General features: G+C 36.0%; 2 protein-coding genes across 2 annotated transcripts in view; both read left to right on the plus strand.

The window, feature by feature from the left end:
• The first annotated feature begins 4437 nt into the window (after positions 1 to 4437).
• Positions 4438 to 14494, plus strand: LOC121376317 (E3 ubiquitin-protein ligase MARCHF7-like). Its single transcript, XM_041504160.1, has 4 exons — positions 4438 to 4556; positions 6647 to 7351; positions 8790 to 8879; positions 9626 to 14494. Exons 2-4 carry the CDS (start codon positions 6659 to 6661, stop codon positions 9989 to 9991), a joined length of 1149 nt encoding a protein of 382 aa, XP_041360094.1. The 5' UTR covers positions 4438 to 4556; positions 6647 to 6658; the 3' UTR covers positions 9992 to 14494.
• A 2713-nt stretch (positions 14495 to 17207) lies between these two features.
• Positions 17208 to 19330, plus strand: part of LOC121375502 (SMC5-SMC6 complex localization factor protein 1-like) — a 41938-nt gene continuing 39815 nt past the window's right edge. Inside the window, exon 1 of the mRNA XM_041502982.1 lies at positions 17208 to 17270. The gene's annotated coding sequence lies outside the window, so the exon portion shown is untranslated. The remainder of the gene's footprint in view (positions 17271 to 19330) is intronic.

Below are 19330 nucleotides of genomic sequence, written 5' to 3' on the forward strand. Positions count from 1 at the left end.
CTATCATTATCCAATTCCGTACCAATAATTTTATTAAACGAAATTAAGCGAATTCCTATTTTAATGGCACTGCTAAGATATGCATTTAAATTGCAGTACTCGTTAAAAGTTAAATAAAAGCATTGCGATAATAATTACCAGGCTTCAAAGTGTTACTAGTAGTTACCAATTGGCTACCTTACTTTTGGTTTAAATAATATTTATTTTCGTCACATACTGCCTTGTAAATCTGTAAATACTGTTTTGTAAATAGTTGTGTCTTTAAAGCCATCTAAAGTCGAGTCATGAAAATATAAACATGTTTTCATCCTCCACTGGTGAACATAACTTCCGACGTGATTAAAACAACATTCACGAGTGGAGACGTCGTTATCGTGGAGGGACCCGTTATCACGATAAACACGACACGAACAATCTCATTTTAATACATAAATAAAATCTGGCTCTAAATAGAACAGGACCGACTTGGTCCAAAACTGAACTGGGGCCGAATTATTTCCAAACGCTTGAAATTCAAGTTAAGGGAGATAACGAAGTATTACCTCCCTTAACGTCACCGTCATAGTTTCCCATTTACCATAGTTTGACACCCAATAGCCGATGTATTTTTCGTGCTTGGGTGTCGTTAAACATTCATTCTTTCATTCATTCATTCATTCATTCACCATCATAGTTCAATTAACTTGTCTCAAACTTGTATTTTTCCAAAAAACTACCGATAGAAAACACGTTTTATGGAAGATAAATTGCTACTGGTCCACTGTGTTTTCCGATGTCCAGTTTTGTTTACAGATTAAAGTAAAGTTATTGGACAGTCGCTAACTGGCGAATGTGATTTTATTTTTTAGACGCCAGTGAATGTTTTTAGTCGCCATGGCGAGTATTTTACTCGCATTGTAGAGCACTGAATCAGTTAAAATGTGCTCTAGTGGTGTCGTTAAACAAAAAAACAAAGTTGTTAAAACAGCCATGCATATAAAAATTGATTGTATGCAAGTATATATATTAATATTTTATTATAATATCCATAATATGTGTATTAGAACTTTTTTTCCTTTTTCTGTTTTTGTTTTGACTTGCCATTACCTTAGCAGTCCTGTATATCCAGGTGTCTATGATATGTCTATAGCTAGTATACGAAAAATAGTCCAAGGGGTGGAGGGGACCTGTGTCTATAACTAATACTAGTAGTTGTACGCCCGTAGGAACAATATCTGGAGGTGGGGGGGGGGGGGGGTAAAATCTCTAATTGTGCACAAGCCATATATTTATCTTGTACACTTCCGTCCTTGAATGCTGGAGGCACAGCCCCACCCCCACCCCCCGTCACCCACGGTTCCTACAGGCCTGTTATATACTGTGGTATTTTTGACACGTAGTTGACCTGTCTTATCCAGTGTGATGCTGGGTTAAGTATGCACTTTTACCACTTAAGTATATATAGGTGAGTGACCTACTCAAATATATTGCCAAGTCTAAAAAAAAAAGGCCTGTAAGAACTGCAGGGTGGATGTCTAAATGCACCCAATCCCATTTAAGTACCCCAAAATGTATACTTTCCCGTCCTATATTTTAATTCCAGTTGATTTAAAGGTTATATTTGTTTCTATATTAAATATAGAATAACCTTTAAAATTGCTGAAAATTGACATATAAAACGCTGGTACAGGTACTGTATAGTGATTTGGAAATGCTTGGAAATCGCTTTTTCATGGCAGCCAAAGATAAAGCGCTTGTCCGAGGATGGATGTAACTGCATTCTACTATTTTTTGTCTCGGCCAGTATCAGGCCCGTAGGAATGATATCTAGCGTAGGGGCACAACCTCAAGTGTGTGTGTGTGTGGGAAGGGGGGGGGGGGGGGGGGTGCATAGTGGGCATAAACCATACTTTTACCTTTATCTAGACGAAGTAACGGACTTGACAGCTGTGGTGAAAGTACTCTAACGGCTACCATCGGTGGGACAGGATGTGTTCAACTTTCGCGAACACCTGATATCATCACTGTTTCATGAGTGCGCGTCATCTCATCTATATTTATTCCAACGAACTAGTTTTGATTTAGTAGACTTGTCTGGGAGCATTATCCAGTAAAGGATCTCCTTTGGAGTGGCTTTCCTATAGACGAGGCACTAGACCGCGATTCATGGAATCAACCACTATTTTACCAAATGCCTATTCAGCCCTACGTTGTGCAGAGATACAGTTTTGATCAATATAAGGGTTTTGTTCAATTTTACATAGAGGTGGGAAGGAGAGGGTGGGACCGTACATTTTCGTCCCATGCGCCCGAATGTACCAAACCGAAATAACAAAAGCCGTGTTTGTACTTTCCTTTTTGTGGAATGGTGGATATTAAATATCCCTTTCTGCTAATAAAAAATAATGAAATGTGTAGTGTATCGTTAAATAAACCGTTTCTTTCTTCCTTCCCATTGATAAAATATTTGGCAGCAGAGCATCATCTTAAAACGTGGAGCCCTCTCACACGTACACGCGCACACACACACACACACACACAGGGGGAGGGGGCACTGGCAGTTTGATGGTCTGGGGTATGACAATACGTGTATTTGAGTGCTCTCCCAAGAACATTCTAATTTCAGGGCCTATATTTTCGAAGCTATCTTAGGACAACCGTGTTGCCACGTGTTAAAACATATCATTTCCTGCATTCTTAGCACAGTAACAGGACAAATGGACATATGCATCTTGACTAAAAAAAAATTAAAGTTTGTTTTGTTTAACGACACCACTAGAGCACATTGATTAATTAATCATCGGCTATTGGATGTCAAACGTCATCGGAGGAAACCCGCAAGATTTTTCCATTAGAAGCATGGGATCTTTTATATGAACTTTCCAACATACAGGAAAGCACATACCACGGCCTTTGACAAGTTGTTGTACACTGGATGGAACGAGAAAATCTAATCAGTTGAATGGGTCCACCGACGTTCGATCCAGCGACGCAAGCACCTCAGGCGAGCACTCAACCGACAGTTAAATCCCGCCCCTCGACTGAATGACCATATTAGGCGTTGGACAACTGAAAATAATTCACACACACACAGGATTTAAATGTAACTTTCTCCTACCACACACACCCTCCCCCCCCCCCCCCCCCCCCCCCCCCCCCCCCCCCCACCCCCGATTTAATACTCGGATTTTGTGCTTGGGATAAATGACCATTTGAATGGACTGGATCGAATGCACATATGCTTTGTGTACATATATTATTTCGCGTAGGCTACAGTTGTAGCATTCTTTGCAAGGGTAGATCTAGGATTCTTTTGAGGAACCGGCCTCGGTGGCGTCGTGGCAGGCCATCGGTCTACAGGCTGGTAGTTACTGGGTTCGGATCCCAGTCGAGGCATGGGATTTTTAATCCAGATACCGACTCCAAACCCTGAGTGAGTGCTCCGCAGGGCTCAATGGGTAGGTGTAAACCACTTGCACCGACCAGTGATCCATAACTGGTTCAACAAAGGCCATGGTTTGTGCTATCCTGCCTGTGGGGAGCGCAAATAAAAGATCCCTTGCTGCCTGTCGTAAAAAAGAGTAGCCTATGTGGCGACAGCGGGTTTCCTCTAAAAAAAAAAATGTGTGTGGTCCTTAACCATATGTCTGACGCCATATAACCGTAAATAAAATGTGTTGAGTGCGTCGTTAAATAAAACACTTCTTTCTTTCTTTCTTTCTTTTGAGGAGGGAGCAAGAATGCAAAAAAGGGTCCACTGACTTGAATCCCTGAGATATTCTGGGTCTGTGGGAGGTTGAGGGGATGTGATTTAGCTTAGTCGGTACAAACAGTGGTGCTGGAATCGAGGGGTCGAATCCCCTTGGTGGACTCATTCTCTGATTGCCCGTCTCCCCACGTTACAACCAATGGGAAAACTATATCAAAGATTCTACTGCTAATGGGAAAATGCAGCAAGTTTCCACTGGTGACCATGTGTCAGAATTATCAAATATTTCACATCCAATGGTATCTCCGTCACGCTCAAACAAAATAAACTTTAACGTTTCATCCCGATGTTTACGCGAGATGCTTCAATAAAAGTTTGACATTCGTGAAATGAAAATAGTAAACAGCTTGCTTAAAAGAGGGTGGGGGGACTTGATTTTGTTTACCGGTAAAGGGGGGGGGGGGGGGTCTGGTCCACTCCATGCATCCGCCCGTAGGCCTAAGTATAAATTATTTAATATTAGGGCCTAAATATGCCTATATATATATATTTTAGTTTAAAAGTGGGCAAGACCCTGCCTTACCTTGTCTTGGTTCCCTTTTTACTCCCCCCACCCCGTAGTTATTTAGGTACGGCCCTGGTTAAACAAGCTATTAATAAGTGATATCTGTAAAGAGGTGAACTCATTTGTTACTTGACGTAAAAAGCCAAGGTAGTTTTGGTTTGGTCACGTGCACAAACAAATCACGTGACACTGTCGAAACTGGTTGAAACGAGTTGGAAATCTGGAGCATTCTGGATTTTGCTGTAACATTGGATATTTGATTGGTAAAGAGGCAAGAAAAATGTTTGGAAAGGAAGACAAATGGTAAGATTTGAGTGTGGAGCTGTATGCGTGTGGAACGTTAACATGTGTAAGGAATGCCCGGTAAATGAAAAAGTAGGTCAAATAGCACATCAGCTGTTCGCAGCTAAACAAACTGGCTGACTGCGGTTTCGACAGCTGATGACCCATTCATTTTGGGTTCTTATTTGTGCTCGTTCTGCATTTGAATTCAAATTGAAATATTGTAATCATAAAAACGTATTTATACCTGTCTAACACCGCTTTGCATAAGACAGATCTATAAATTCAGCCGATGAAGGGATGGGGGCTGGCCATACTGTTTAAAAGTTAAAATACAATTTAGTCCAATATTTGTTTTGTGTTGTTTCTCATTCTTTTTAACCCCACCCCCAACAAAAGATTAAATCTAGCATAGCTAGCAGGCCTTAATCTAGTTGGTGAAATGTCCCCTTTTTTATCTGCTGGGAGGCTGCTCAAGTTGATGGGTTCTTAGCAGTAGAAAAGTCAGTCATTTTAAAAAACTAAATCATACAATAATAGACATCAAATACACCAGCTTGTTTAGCTCAATGTTCTCTAGCGTACACCATGGCAGAAAGATATCCACTTGTTACCCCCCCCCCCCCCCCAAATTATATTGATACAAGTATAAAGAGGGAACCCAACCCTAAATCTAACTAATCCTAACCCTAACAATAAGGTGGGTAATGGTGGGATATTTTACCAATGATGATGGCATGAGTTAGACCCGTACCCCCCAATTCAATGGTTAGGGTAGTTTTAGGCTTAGTCTTTAGAGCCTTTGATATAGATGGGTACGGGTCGAAAGCATTTCGCCAAGCTATCTAAAAAAAATACAAAACCAGTTATTTTTCAATAAAATACAAATTATTAAATGAAATTTGTTGTGCCAATGTTTTGAAATACTGTGCATGTGTAAGTTTAACAAATGGTACCCATTAGTTACCAACCAATTAAACAGCCAGACAGTATATCCATTGGTCATAAGAGTACAATCTCCACATATTTTGGCTATATCTATGTGACGGCTAAAATTTGAACATGCAATAATGACAATTTAAAAGTATAAGAGTGCATATAATTGGAATTGGTCAAAACTATACTTTCGTCGCTTTTTCATACACAAGTTTATCGATGCAGTGCATTTACATAGTTCCTTTTCCAAGCTAGGTTTTTTTTTTAGTGCAGTAACATTGTATAATGCAAAATATTTATATCCGGTAATGTCTGTGCGGATATGGAAAAGCACTGTTTATATATTCAATGTTCCAAATAAGCACAAGTTTGTCCTGACAAGTGAAATTCCGCTCATACAAGCAAAATGTACCTGAATGGTAATACCTTTCGATGCAGTTTAATTTTGAGCAATCAAATATACAGTCCCTGTACATTAATAAAACAAAACATTTATTTGGACACGTGAAAACATTGCTGGACAATTAGATTTTTCGATGTACTTGTCCGGTTGGAAAATGAAAAATTCTGCTTATTTCTATCGCTGATATTGATAGCATATCTAACAAATAGATGCTCATATGTGTGCCATGTTGATATTTTAAAGACATTTTGCATAACATCTGTGAATAACATCAGGTTACATCTAGGGCTCAAACATAATACTTTTTTCTTTTTTTTTTTATATATATATATATACATACAGCAATTTTAAAGAGTTTTTGACATAGGCAAAATGTTCACCTATAGCACTTTTGAGCCTGCTTACAGCAATTTTATTACCGGTAACTTTTGCAACAAATAAATAAAAATGAAAACCAATCATAAACCCTTCATCTGATTTCCATCCTGCAGCAAATAACTGCCTTTAGTAAAACCCCTGAGACTTTTGGCAGTTTGTATTGCAGCTTTGTCTGTTGCCGTCAGTACTGCTGTTAAGTTTGAATCCTAACATCTGTACTCGTTATTTCGTAAACGCAGTCACATGTATTTATCTTTTTAAGCTGATTTTTAAAATTTTAAACTGGGGTGCTTGTTGGGACTATGTAATTTAATAATAAGGCTTAAATTGGTAATAGAAAAATATATTATAAACTGGTATATATAATGTCTCATGTATCTGTTCACTTTTTTAGATATCCTGAATTATGGATGGTGAATATAAGAATATGTCGGAAAACGTGCAGAATTGTGAAACATGTCATCAAGATGAACCAACTGCTTATGATAATGAAGTAGATTTGGCAAAAGAAGATGGCCAATGCAATAAAGATGATGATTCTTCAGAAAGTGATCCTTTAGTTAGTGAAGACAAATCTGATGGATTTTCCTTGGACAGTGGTTCTCCCCTCCATGCAAACCACAGTGTTCCAAGTTATGAACCTCAGTTCATTTCCATTCAGATAGAACAACTTACTCCGGTTTGTGAACAAGTGTTCACATCGGCCAAGACTTTATCTGATGACAGCGACTCTGATTCTGATGGATCTTTGACACCAAATGTGACTCCACTGCCTTTGAAGAAGCACATGCTCGCACAGTTAAGTGCAGGAGCATTTGACTTTCAAAGCTACCGCTCTAGCTCTGCAAGCATTCCACTTCCTATCAGAGACTTCATTTCTAATGAACTAATAGGCAATTCTGACCTACACAGTTGTCTAACAAGTGCTAATGTGACCCCAGTTCCTGCTAAGAAGTACTGGTCCACTGCATCAGACACCGGCACAGATTTATGGCCACTCTGCCGCATTTGCCAGTCTCCTAGTGACACCGATGACATCATGTTTTCTCCATGTCGATGTTCTGGATCTCTGCATTATGTTCATTACACTTGTCTTTTGGTAAGTAGTAAATTTTTTAATTCTCATTGCTTCATGTTGGTCATGGAACGTATGATCTGTATAAAAGTATGATCTGTATAAAAGTCGTTGCATTTATATTTTTATTTAAAAAAAAAAAAAAAGTCATTTCACATCAAAACAATGTAATTAGTTAATACAGTATTTTGATGTTACAGAAAAATCCTTGAAAATCCTAAAAGAAGGTAATAAAATATGCTTTTGAAAGTCTTGGAATTTGGTTGATAATATAGTATGAACATGCACACGGTTTCAAAAATTATTTTTTTTTTTACTTGCCACGGAGTTAGTGCCAATCAGATATTCACTTGCCCCATATATTTTTCATTTTGCCCATACTTCTTAAGGTAACCAATTTTGTTACTGTACATACTTAATTTAATACAGTGCTCAAAATGTAATAATCTTGAAAGTAATTGGTTTAATTGCATAAATACAGAATTTTGGCAATGGGTTAAAAAACTTACCAGGAAGTACTGAATTTATATATATGTTCAGTAGTATCCACTGTTTATTGTACTTTTGTCTGTCTTCTCTAGTTGTTGATTTAAACTGTCGAATACAGTTCATAATAGTTACACTTTCTTTGAGTGAACTCAGAAATTATAAACTCATTAGTAGCACTTGCTTTATGTCCCCGTTCATTTGCAAAGAGCAGATTCCGCAACGATGTTAATGTTAATTTTAATATGACAATTTTAAACTGTATCCCACCTCATACCTGGTAACCATGTTTGCAATGATTTGATTGCACACACAAGGCATGTATTCTATTTTTTTTATTTATATAAGCTATTAAGCGTATTGGATGCTATTTTCAAGTTTGAAGATAATCGAAACGATTACTTGTACGAATTCAATCAAACGTTCCATGGCTATCAATGAACTATCAGTTGATAGTAAAAGTTGTTATCGAACTTTTCAACACCGTTTCTATTTTGGTGTCACTTTGAAAAACAATAGCCCAGTTTATAGGTGTATCTGAAGAACAAATTAGTATTAACATTTGATGATTGATTTGTATAATAAATTGAACATGGTAAAATATTATTTCATCAAATCAATAGTAAATTACAGTACGCATGCACAGAAACCATTTCTCGTTAATAGGCCGATTCACAATTACTGGAGGACACAGTCTGGCGCCAAAATAAAAACACTGTCCGACATACAGCGACAAGGTGCCAAGTGAGCTATGACAATAAACAAGTCAGGGTATTGATGTTTGTTGTGTGATTTCGTTTTTTTAAATCGGATTAGGTCCAAAATATTACGGCTACTTCAACTTCTCACTCATTTTGCCAGCCAGATAGGGCCTGGGTGCCATCACATGTAATGGGTATGCACTTTTAGAAACCTGTATCAAACTAGAATAAACTGTTAAAAAAGTATCTAAAAACATTAATGGTTTTCATTTTAGAAATGGATTGAAATTTGCTCAAGAAAAAGCAAGAGGACACCAAGGTGTGAACTCTGTCATTTTCAGTATGTTCGACATAAGCGATTCAAGGTAATACCCTTTTTGAGTTTTGGTGTTTGTGTAATTAACTTTTGTCTAGTATTTTTCTCTTCTGCTATATAGCTTTAATGAACATGGCAATATTGTTATAAATCGGTCATTGTCAGTTCTATTCTTGGTTATTTTATTACATGTTTCCGATCTTGATTTCTCCAATGACTAAGGTCATATGCATTTTTAAAAGGGGGGTCTATCTTTTGACTTGGCAAACAGAAACCCTACATGTGTCTTTAGAGTAACAGTAAAACTGTAGTAATGCTTCTTATTTTCAGTTGTGTTAAATTACGTGCACATACATTGTTATTGGGACGTGTTCCATGCTGCTTGGTCATCATGATCTGTACGATCAGGTTTGCCTATTGATGTGCTCTGGACGTGGGGGTGTGCACATTGACTAAACAATGTTTATTTTTCACCAGGTTTCCTGAAAAGATTGATGGCGGACGAAAGTAGTTGACTGCTTCAGTCAAGTCATGTACTGATGGCCTGAAGATGAGAAAAAAATTGTGCTCAGTTAGGGCCTGTTGAAAGAATCAGAATGAAAATGAAAGGAACACAAAGTGTGAATTATGGGGAAAAGCGAACAACTCTCAACATGGAATGGTTTGTAGTTTAAGTTTGGCAAGGTGTACTTTTTAATACGGGTATTTTTTATAGCTTTATATGCAGTTATGTCACTTTGTCTAAACACCGTCTTGCACTGAAATACATGTCTGCCTTTTTCATTTTGTTTGCAGTTCAGTCGGTGGCATCTACCACGAGTGAGTCAACGTGATAAGTGTCTGCACATCACTTTCTTCCTCAGTGTGCTCATCATGGTTGCCTGTGCTATCGTCACCGTTCTCTGCTTCCTGTCCGATGAGGGACAGATCAACGCCACAGTGAAAACCAAGGTCGACCTATCACCAGAAGAAATTATGACGCTAACGTGCGGGGTGCTGTTCTTCGTGTCATTCTTTATTGCCATGACTGTAGAGATCAAAGCTAAACACACTATTTATAAACTGATGATAAAGTTTATCACCCAGAATACTGAATGGCAAATAGAGCCGTATGAAAAGACAAAAGATCCCTTGTATACCAATGCACCTAGATTGGTGTAGATCTTTATTGCATATATATATCTATATAGCTAAACACACTATTTATAAACTGATGATAAAGTTTATCACCCATAATACTGAATGGCAAATAGAGCCATATGAAAAGACAAAAGATCCCTTGTATACCAATGCACCTAGATTGGTGTAGATCTTTATTGCATATATATATCTATATAGCTTAACACACTATTTATAAACTGATGATAAAGTTTATCACCCAGAATACTGAATGGCAAATAGAGCCGTATGAAAAGACAAAAGATCCCTTGTATACCAATGCACCTAGATTGGTGTAGATCTTTATTTGGTGTAGATCTTTATTGCATATATATATATATATATATATATATATATGTTATATCTATATATATATATATATCTATATATATATATATAATATATATATATATATATATATATATATCTATATATATATATCTATATATATATATCTATATATATATATATATCTATATAGAATTTTATGAAAAGCATATGTGATTTAAGAGCAATCTCAGTGTCATAGCCAGAAACTTTGATGTCGCACAAACTCAAAGATAGGACATTACATTTTTCTTCCATCCTAGTAGCTGGCTATGTACTTGAGCAATATGTTGTTATTTTGTTTTACAGCTACATGTATGCATAACTTCACTTCTAGTTTTGTGTTCTGCCATGATGGCATGGGAAATATTGTGCATGCATTATGCATGAATAATATTGATTAGCAGTCATAGACTGTTACCTATGGTTTCCTACATTAATTTCTATACTGTGCATAATATGCATGTGTTACGATGAGGATAACATTGTGTAGGTACTGACATTTTGCTGTTAAATTATTTACTCAGTTGTGAGCAAACAAATTAATGTTATCCTTTGATAAAATGTGTTCTTGCAAATAATGGGATGTCATTACAGAAAACTATCCATGGCAAGAATGAAAAAAATTGATTGAAGTACATGAGTTGTGTTTGTAATTATAAGAGTTATTTTTAATTTTTGTGTGAATTAGTCACAATTAGAAATGTCTCAGTAACAGTGCTCTGTACTGAAGAAACCACATGGTCTTAGTATTTTTGTTACTGAATATTGCTTCACATTACCATGACGAAAGTATCTGGTAGGGAGCATAATGACGAATATACTACCCTACTCGTCATTTGCTTAAGAATCACACATACATTGTTGATCATGGTAAAAGTTAGATTTTAATCCAGATGTTGCCTAAACATTACTGATCATAATTTATTGTTAGCAAAAGGGTTGGTGAATGATCCAACTATGCCTACATTGATGTACATGACCACTATGGTGGTTGGGGGTAATCATGGTCTGGGGATGGAACAGTTTGGTTGGTAAAATCAATGATATTCATAAATTGCTCTTCATATTGTCATCACTGAAAATAGTTTCATGGGTGTACTCGTTCAGTCATCGTCTCCTTTTTTAAATGGATGGTTTCTTGCAAACTTCCATTCATTAAACATTTAGCTGTTCCATATTGGTATTATTCGGTGATTAATGTCCAACACATTTAGCACTAGATGATCTGAAATTTGTGGTCCTTAGCAGACTGAGTAGTATAGTTGCAAGCTTGTTATTGGCATTAGAATGTCCATGTTTATAAAAGTCCGATTTATGACCAAATAATTGGATTTTCCTTTTAAAAGTGCTCATTTTCACAATAAATTCCATTATTTAAAGAAATCTGTGATTGATGACTTGGTTCATCTTGGGGAGAAAAAAAAAAAAAGTTGGCTTTGATGTAAACTAAATCACTATTTTAGCTTCCAGTGAGAAGGCATATGTTTTAGATTATTATTGGGGGGTATGGTGCATGTGTTTTATTGGGGTTTTTTTTTTAATTCTGCTATATTTATATATTTGGTTAGAGCTAAGTTTGGTTGGGGTTGGGTTTTTTTATATATATAAATAAGGTCTTTCCTGAAACTTGTTTATAGGTGATCTACATACCCATCGTACATTTTCAAAGCTTTCTGACCTGATGCTATAGTATTTTATATGACTGGTTACTATATTATATCATAAATTGAAGATTTATTACACAGCACAGCTTGTAGCCTCCCAAACCGATTACGTGGCAGCTTAGAAGAAGTTATGTGAATAAAACACTCAGATGTGGTCTGCTCACATGAGGCAGATGATGGTTCATCTCACCGTAGCGTACTATAATGTGAATTGCATGTTATCTGCTTCTAGTGAGAGTGGTTTACTTGGTTTACTTATGATCATTTTTAATTGCATATTATTAAATATTAAATTAAGTAGGTATAACAGTCATGTTGATTTTAGGATTTTACACTACTGGTATATATATATGTATTTTGATTATTGTTAGAAGACAATGTTGAAATAAAAACAAAATTGAAGATCTGAACTACAACACTTGAGATTACCCTTTGCTAAGTATATTTGCATCTCGTCTTGCCAGGTTTATGTTTTTTGTGTCGGCCCTTAATTATTACGGTATACATTTACTGTCAATGGTGGTAATCAATAATTATATGCAGTTTTTTAATGTTTGTAATATTTAATATTGCCAAGTTTTACATACGTGTATATATTTATATCCTACACTATATATTCTTTGTTACAAGTTCCTATATCCTTTTTGTTATGAATGCACATTTTTGTACTTAAACTGTAAAAAATACACCATTTTTGTCTCATCTGATATGTTACTGGTGTGTTTTGTCTAATTAGCCACCAAATATACTGATGGAAAGAAATAAAGGAACACACGAGTAGTAACGTCAAATGTTGACTACAACCAAGATCCTCATCCACAAGTATCAGGAAATTAACCGTGTTACTGGACGTCAACCACACACTACTGACATGCAGTTTCACAATACTCCAGTGGTGAATTACATTTGGTTTCAAATACATTTCTTTCCATCAGTATAGCTGTCATTTAAAAATGTGCTGTGTCTTTAAGCATATATTTGTTTTAGTTATTCAACGATATCCATGTTTATAGTTACTGTAGTCGTACATTTTAATGTTAAATAATAACAAAAATAATTAGGAATCTTATTCTTCTTGGGTTACTGCTATACATATTTTATTTTCATTAAGTAAAAATTAGAGCCTAAAGTGTTACATAAGGTTGGGACCAAATGCGTCCTAGTCGTGGGGCTTTTGGATATAACTGGTGAAGCAAAATGTTATGTTTGTTCACATGGAGGTTTTCAGTTACTCTTTTAGCATGTGATCCATTTGATAGTGCTTAATTTATTAGTAGATTAATCTTAAATTATATTCTAGAAAGTCGTATAGTTATTGTTATAGTTGCCTCTTGAAGGTTTTGTATTGCATATGGTATGCTTTTGTTAGACTCGGATGTGATTTTGCTTGTATTTGTCTCTCTTTTCCTATTTTTTTTCTCTCTTAAAAAAAATATATATATATTTCAAATAGAGAGATATTTGAAACAAAATTATTTATTAATATACATATGGTTATGCTCAGATGTTTGGTGAATCACATTGACCTTAAGTATGTCATTAGTGGTAGTTCTTTTTTGAAAAATGTATACCAACACGTTTTACTCTCAAATGTCTCCTTTTTTTATTAATGACCCATTCACAACAAAGTATCATACAGTAATGATTTGGCCTCAGTTATGTTATTTATATTGCACCATTTCAAATTATATTTACATCACCAGTAATTGCTGCTTTTGTATATTTGTCTAGTATGTATTTACTATTTTTGTTGGCTTATTTTATTTAATTTCATTTTTGTACAAATATAATGAAACCATTTATATTGGAATAGGGATGCTTATGTAAAATACTTGAATTCATATAAAGTGAAATCTATCTAACTTGTTCAAGTGTTCTTTTGTAATTATCTTGACAAGTTTTTAAAAAAAGTATTTAATAACCATTTTGTCATATGTGGCTTTATTATGAAGATGCAAATGCGGTGCACATTTTCATTTTTTACAAGCAGATACTTTTTTCTTGTTTTTTTTTGGTTTTATTTTATCTCAGAATAACTTACAGAAAACCAACAAAGCCATTGTTATTGTAATATTTATTCCAACACAATGTTTTCAACCTCATAATTTACTTTTTTGAGGTCAAATTGATACCTTTGATGTCCAAATGTGTGTAATGTCCTTTGTCCAGTCATTTTGACAATATATTTGATCATCATATTATTAAAAATATGGAAAACAATGTTTTGTGTTTGTGTAGATACTAGTGTTTGCAAAACACATTGGTTTTCCATCTTGCCACACTTATTTTCATTTTATTTTGACATTTGCAACTACATTGTATTTGCATTTGAATCTTACTACAAATGTAAAAAGTAATTATGATAATAGTAAGTATGTACAAATACAAAATGTTTTCAAGAAAGTGCTTTGCAATTGTAGCGTCTTTATTTCTTTCTTTTTAAATTAATAATATTATTTCTTGTGTAATAAATTTATATCTATTTTTAATAAAACTATTGACTTGTACTGACGATTGCTTGGTGGTTGTTTTTATTTATATATGTCATTTCATTCTCTAGCAGTCCTCGTGGATTTACAGTCATTGCGGGACCGTAAACACGTCCCACTAATTCTTGAACGTCTTTGTAGAGTTAAGTAATTCGATTGTTTGTCGCTTTGGTGGTGGTTGGGTCAGCTGGGGTGGTAAAATCAATCTCCCAGTCGTGCTCTAAGAAACGATGACTGGTGTCTGTTACAAAGATGAACTACTGAATCCATACGCAGGTGCCTCAGGGTCGTGGCTTTATCATGGAGGACTCCTGTGGGCATATGTCAAAAGAAAACCATACTGCAAATTGAGTGGAACTTTAGAGGGATGAAATGATCTTCCATAGATGCGCGGTCGGTCTGGGATGGATCTCCGTCGGTGCACCACGACTGGTATATATAAAAAAAATCCCTTGTTATTAGTGAAAACAAATGTAGCGGATTTCCTCTCTGTTGAAATTACCAAATGTTTGACATACAATAGCCGATGATCTATACATGAATGTGCTGTAGTGGTGTCGTTGAACAAAACAAACTAACTAATGATCTTCATATGTGACTGCCGAAAATATAAACGCTAGACGATGTGAAATTCATGATTGCACGAAGAAGAAAATTATCGCAGCTTTACGATTTTTTGACTGGTGTGAAGGCGACGTTATACGACACCAGTGCCTTCTACGAGAATAGCCGATTGCATAGCAACCGATAATTCTGATGAAAAGTTATTGATTTGTTCATCATCGGCTATTGGATATCATACGTTAGGTAATTTGACAGTCTTATGGAAGAAAGCGCTACACTTTTTTTTTCATTACTAGCAAGGAATCTTTTGTATGCACTATCCTATACTAGTATAGACATGATAGCACATGCCACGACCTTTGATATACCAGTCGTAGCGCCTTGGTTGAAATGAGAAATAATTCAAAGAGGATATATTTGATCAGGATTCAATTCATTTCAATTTATTTTGTGCTTGTGTCCAATTATAAAATCCAAGCACAGTGTCTTGTAAACCTTTGTGGTTGGCGAAACACAAGTCAGGACAGTGGCCGCGTATACCCATTGAACCGTTAAACTTAAATATCTATTTGTGATCGAGTCGGTACCGGAGAGCAACCTAGTAGGCCTATCTGCTGCCAGCCTAAAGGCCTTACGACTTTGTTACCGAGGCTGGTTAATAGCTGGAATTAACTAGATACGTGATTTAAATAGGGATCTCGATCAGTCCCATGAGATTTTAGTAGGCCGAGAGTAACTCTCGGCCTACTAAAATCCAAACCTCCTTCACCACCCCAACCTTTCCTGTCCAGGACAGGCGTGCGCTACAACAGTTTGCTCTGAATGTGCACATTAACCTTTTTGGCATTGGCATTAGTCCCATGGGAACAATATCTGGAGTGGGGGTGACGTAATATCCAGTGGAGGTCAACTTCCTGTTTAATTTAAATTCTTACACACCCGTTGGATACGTTTTTTAAACCACTCGTAAGATAAACGGTATCTAATGGCCGCTCATTCTGTATTTATTTCCTGACAATATGAAATTAATAAACTTTCTGTGATAAAAAAGAGAAAAGTTAGTTTTATTTAACGATGCCTCTAGAGCACATTGCTTTTTATCTTATCATCGGCTATTGGACGTCAAACATGGTCATTCTGACATATTTCTTTAGAGGAAACCCGCTGCCGCCACTTGGGCTACTCTTTCCGAAAAGCAGCTTTTATATGCACTTTCCCACATACAGGACAGCACATACCACGGCCTTTGATGAACCAGTTGTGGACCACTGGTTGGAACGGGAAAATAGCCCAAACTGAAAATGGGTCTACTGAAAAGGATCGATCCGATGACCGACTGCTTTACAGGGGGACACGCTACCGCTTAAGCTACATCCCGCTCCCTTTCTGTGATAAGAAATAGGCCTACCTAGTTAACTAATAAACTCCAATAGTCCTTCCCACAGGGAATGCCTTTTTTTATACTATGGAATTTAGTTCAAGTTATACATTTCTGAGCAGATTGTTTTCTAAACTGCACGCAAATATAGCGGGGTTTTTGTTTTTTTGTTTCCGTTTTGGAAACTTCGTACTACTTTTCTTCACATGTCAAACCAAACTGAAATTATTTACAAAAAAATTTAAAAAATATAAAAAAGAAAGAAAAGAAAACCAAACATTTTTATAGGTGTATGGGACGGACTAGAGATACATCTGCCGTTAAACTGAATTAGACAAATGGATTTTTACGGCAGATACATCGGACTGTCCATAGCGGAATTGGAGAGGGTGGCGTGGGGCCATGCACCCCCACATATACACACACGTTTCCATGATATTGTGCTCAGAGGGTTGAAAATGGCACATTCGAACACCTGGGCTTTTTTTCCAGGTGAGTATACTCCGGTCCGAACACCCCTAACAGGTTCCGGCACTCAATTTAAAATGAAACCCTAAAACAATATACGGTACGCAGCAACAATGTATAGAATTATACGGTGCGTTAATAATGAAGAGATTCACACAGGAACAGAGGTGGGAATAACAAGAACAGTAAATATTGTTAACTTTGTGCATGCAGTGTAGTTTTAGAAATTTATTATTAATAATATACTCCTGATTGTGCTCGTCTCGGACTTTAAATATATCTAGTTAGTAAATATATGACAAACATTGTTTGACGCAGTTTCTGCGGTGCTGCGAGGAACCTACAACCAACCAACCCAATGGCGGGAGATCACGAACTTTTGACATGATGTGAGCAAATCGAATTCTTGTATCATTGTATACAGTATATATGTAGGACTTTCCTTTGGCACTGTCACGTATAAAGAACATTATAAATACTTATAATAAATAGAGTTAGGGTTAGTGATCGTGCCAAAGGAAAGTACTTGGTGCTGTGACATTTTTAGATTCCGGGTCGTTACGCCCTAACTCAGGCTAAAGGCTAAAAGTTAGGTATAATCTGAAAGTTGACATTTTTACTTGGGTACCACTTTAATAGTTGACATTTTCCACTGACATTATGTTCTACATCCGTTAATAATAAAGGTGTGGTTATAAGGGGTTATTTTTATGTAATTCCAAAACAACAGATGGGTGAGGGCCACAACAAATGCATTCATAATAACAAATCATTGAAAATCTAAACAAATATCGGTATAATATCTGCCCGGTACCCCCTCCTTTATTATTTTTAGTTAGGGTTAGAGGAGGAGGGAACCGGGCGGATATTTTTCCCTCTACTAAAACCGTTTTGAACCCTGCGTTGTTTCACCCTTACTCTATTCACCTAGGGTTGATTCACCCTAAATCTTATTCGTACGAGTTGTTTCGCCCCCCCCCCCCCCCTAAATAAATATATTTAATAAAAAATTTACGTTTTCTTGTTTTTCCTTCTGTTTATTCATTATTCATAACCAAATATTAGGTAATTTTCTGTCTTTGGATATGGATATTAATGCCTTATCATCATTACTTTCTGTCAACTGAAACTGGGCGAAATCAACATACTGTACTCAGTGTTTGAAATCACAATATGTAGTATATTTAATAAAAAAAAAACCCAGCACATTGGTAGTATGCAGTGTGACTCTTCATAAATTAAATTTTTAATGTTGTGAATATATTGTCTGTATATTGTCCAAGGCCTGTACGTATTTCGTAAACAATATTTTAAATAAACAAAATTATAACATTATTTGTATCTGTAAATATAAAGACGCAATATAGACTGATGTGTGAAATCTAAAATCAATGAATATAGGATACGTCAATGAATACATGTACTTTATTAACAAAATAAAAACGTGGGGCGAAACGACTCGCTTACAGGTACGAATTGACCCTGGTCAAAACGACTTGGGTGAATTAGTAATAAGGGCGAAACAACCTGTTATGTTTTGAAAGAATGACATCTATTTTTATAAATTTTTGCAGTAGTGATAGAACACCCTACAAATAATAATATTGCTAAAAAAAATTGTTCGAAGGGGAATAACTCTGTTAGGTAAAATTTACACTAGCCCTAAAAAATTGGCATGATTCAAATTACTGTATAATACTTTATTTTCGCGTGGAATTTATTTTCGTGAAAATATATTCCACGCGAAAATAAACTGGCAGAACTAAGTTCCGTTTTTAAAACAAAATTATTGATATCTGTACTTCGTTTTTTTATTGATGGGGGTTGGGAGATTCGCGAAAATAAATGTTCGTGAATTAACCCATTTTCATTAAATCGCGAAAATTTGATCCGGCGAAAATAAAGTATTCTACAGTATTTAACTTTATTTTGGTTTAAATTATTGTCTGTAGGCATCGAAATATGCATTGTGTCTGGTTAACCCATTTACAGGTTACCACAAAATATAGCCTGGTAACCTATAGGTTACCACAACTATATGATAGTTAGAATTGAATTCCATTTACTACTACTTTTTAATGCCCTTACATGTGTGCCAGATGATTATTTTAGTACACATGCATTTATGAACATTCTGAAATTGTATCGGTGACACGAACATCGGTACGAGAAACGAAATCCGGAAGTAAATTTATCTAGTGGGCGCTGCTTAAATGCGGAATGACTTTAATTGCTTGCAATTGCATAAGTGCGCGCGAACATTGATGCAATTCCTTACTAGAAAATGAAGTCCGGAATACATTGCCTAGTTTACATTCAGAGACGAAACTACCATTCGTTGAAATTTTTGTTGGTGTTTCGTTCTCGAATTTTCTTACATGTGGTAACCTCCTGGTAACCTGAACGACCGTTCTCGACTTATTTCGATGCCTGGTCTGTTGACCTATTT

This window comes from Gigantopelta aegis, chromosome 6, assembly GCF_016097555.1.
Source record: "Gigantopelta aegis isolate Gae_Host chromosome 6, Gae_host_genome, whole genome shotgun sequence".
In the NCBI taxonomy this organism is placed as follows: domain Eukaryota; kingdom Metazoa; phylum Mollusca; class Gastropoda; order Neomphalida; family Peltospiridae; genus Gigantopelta; species Gigantopelta aegis.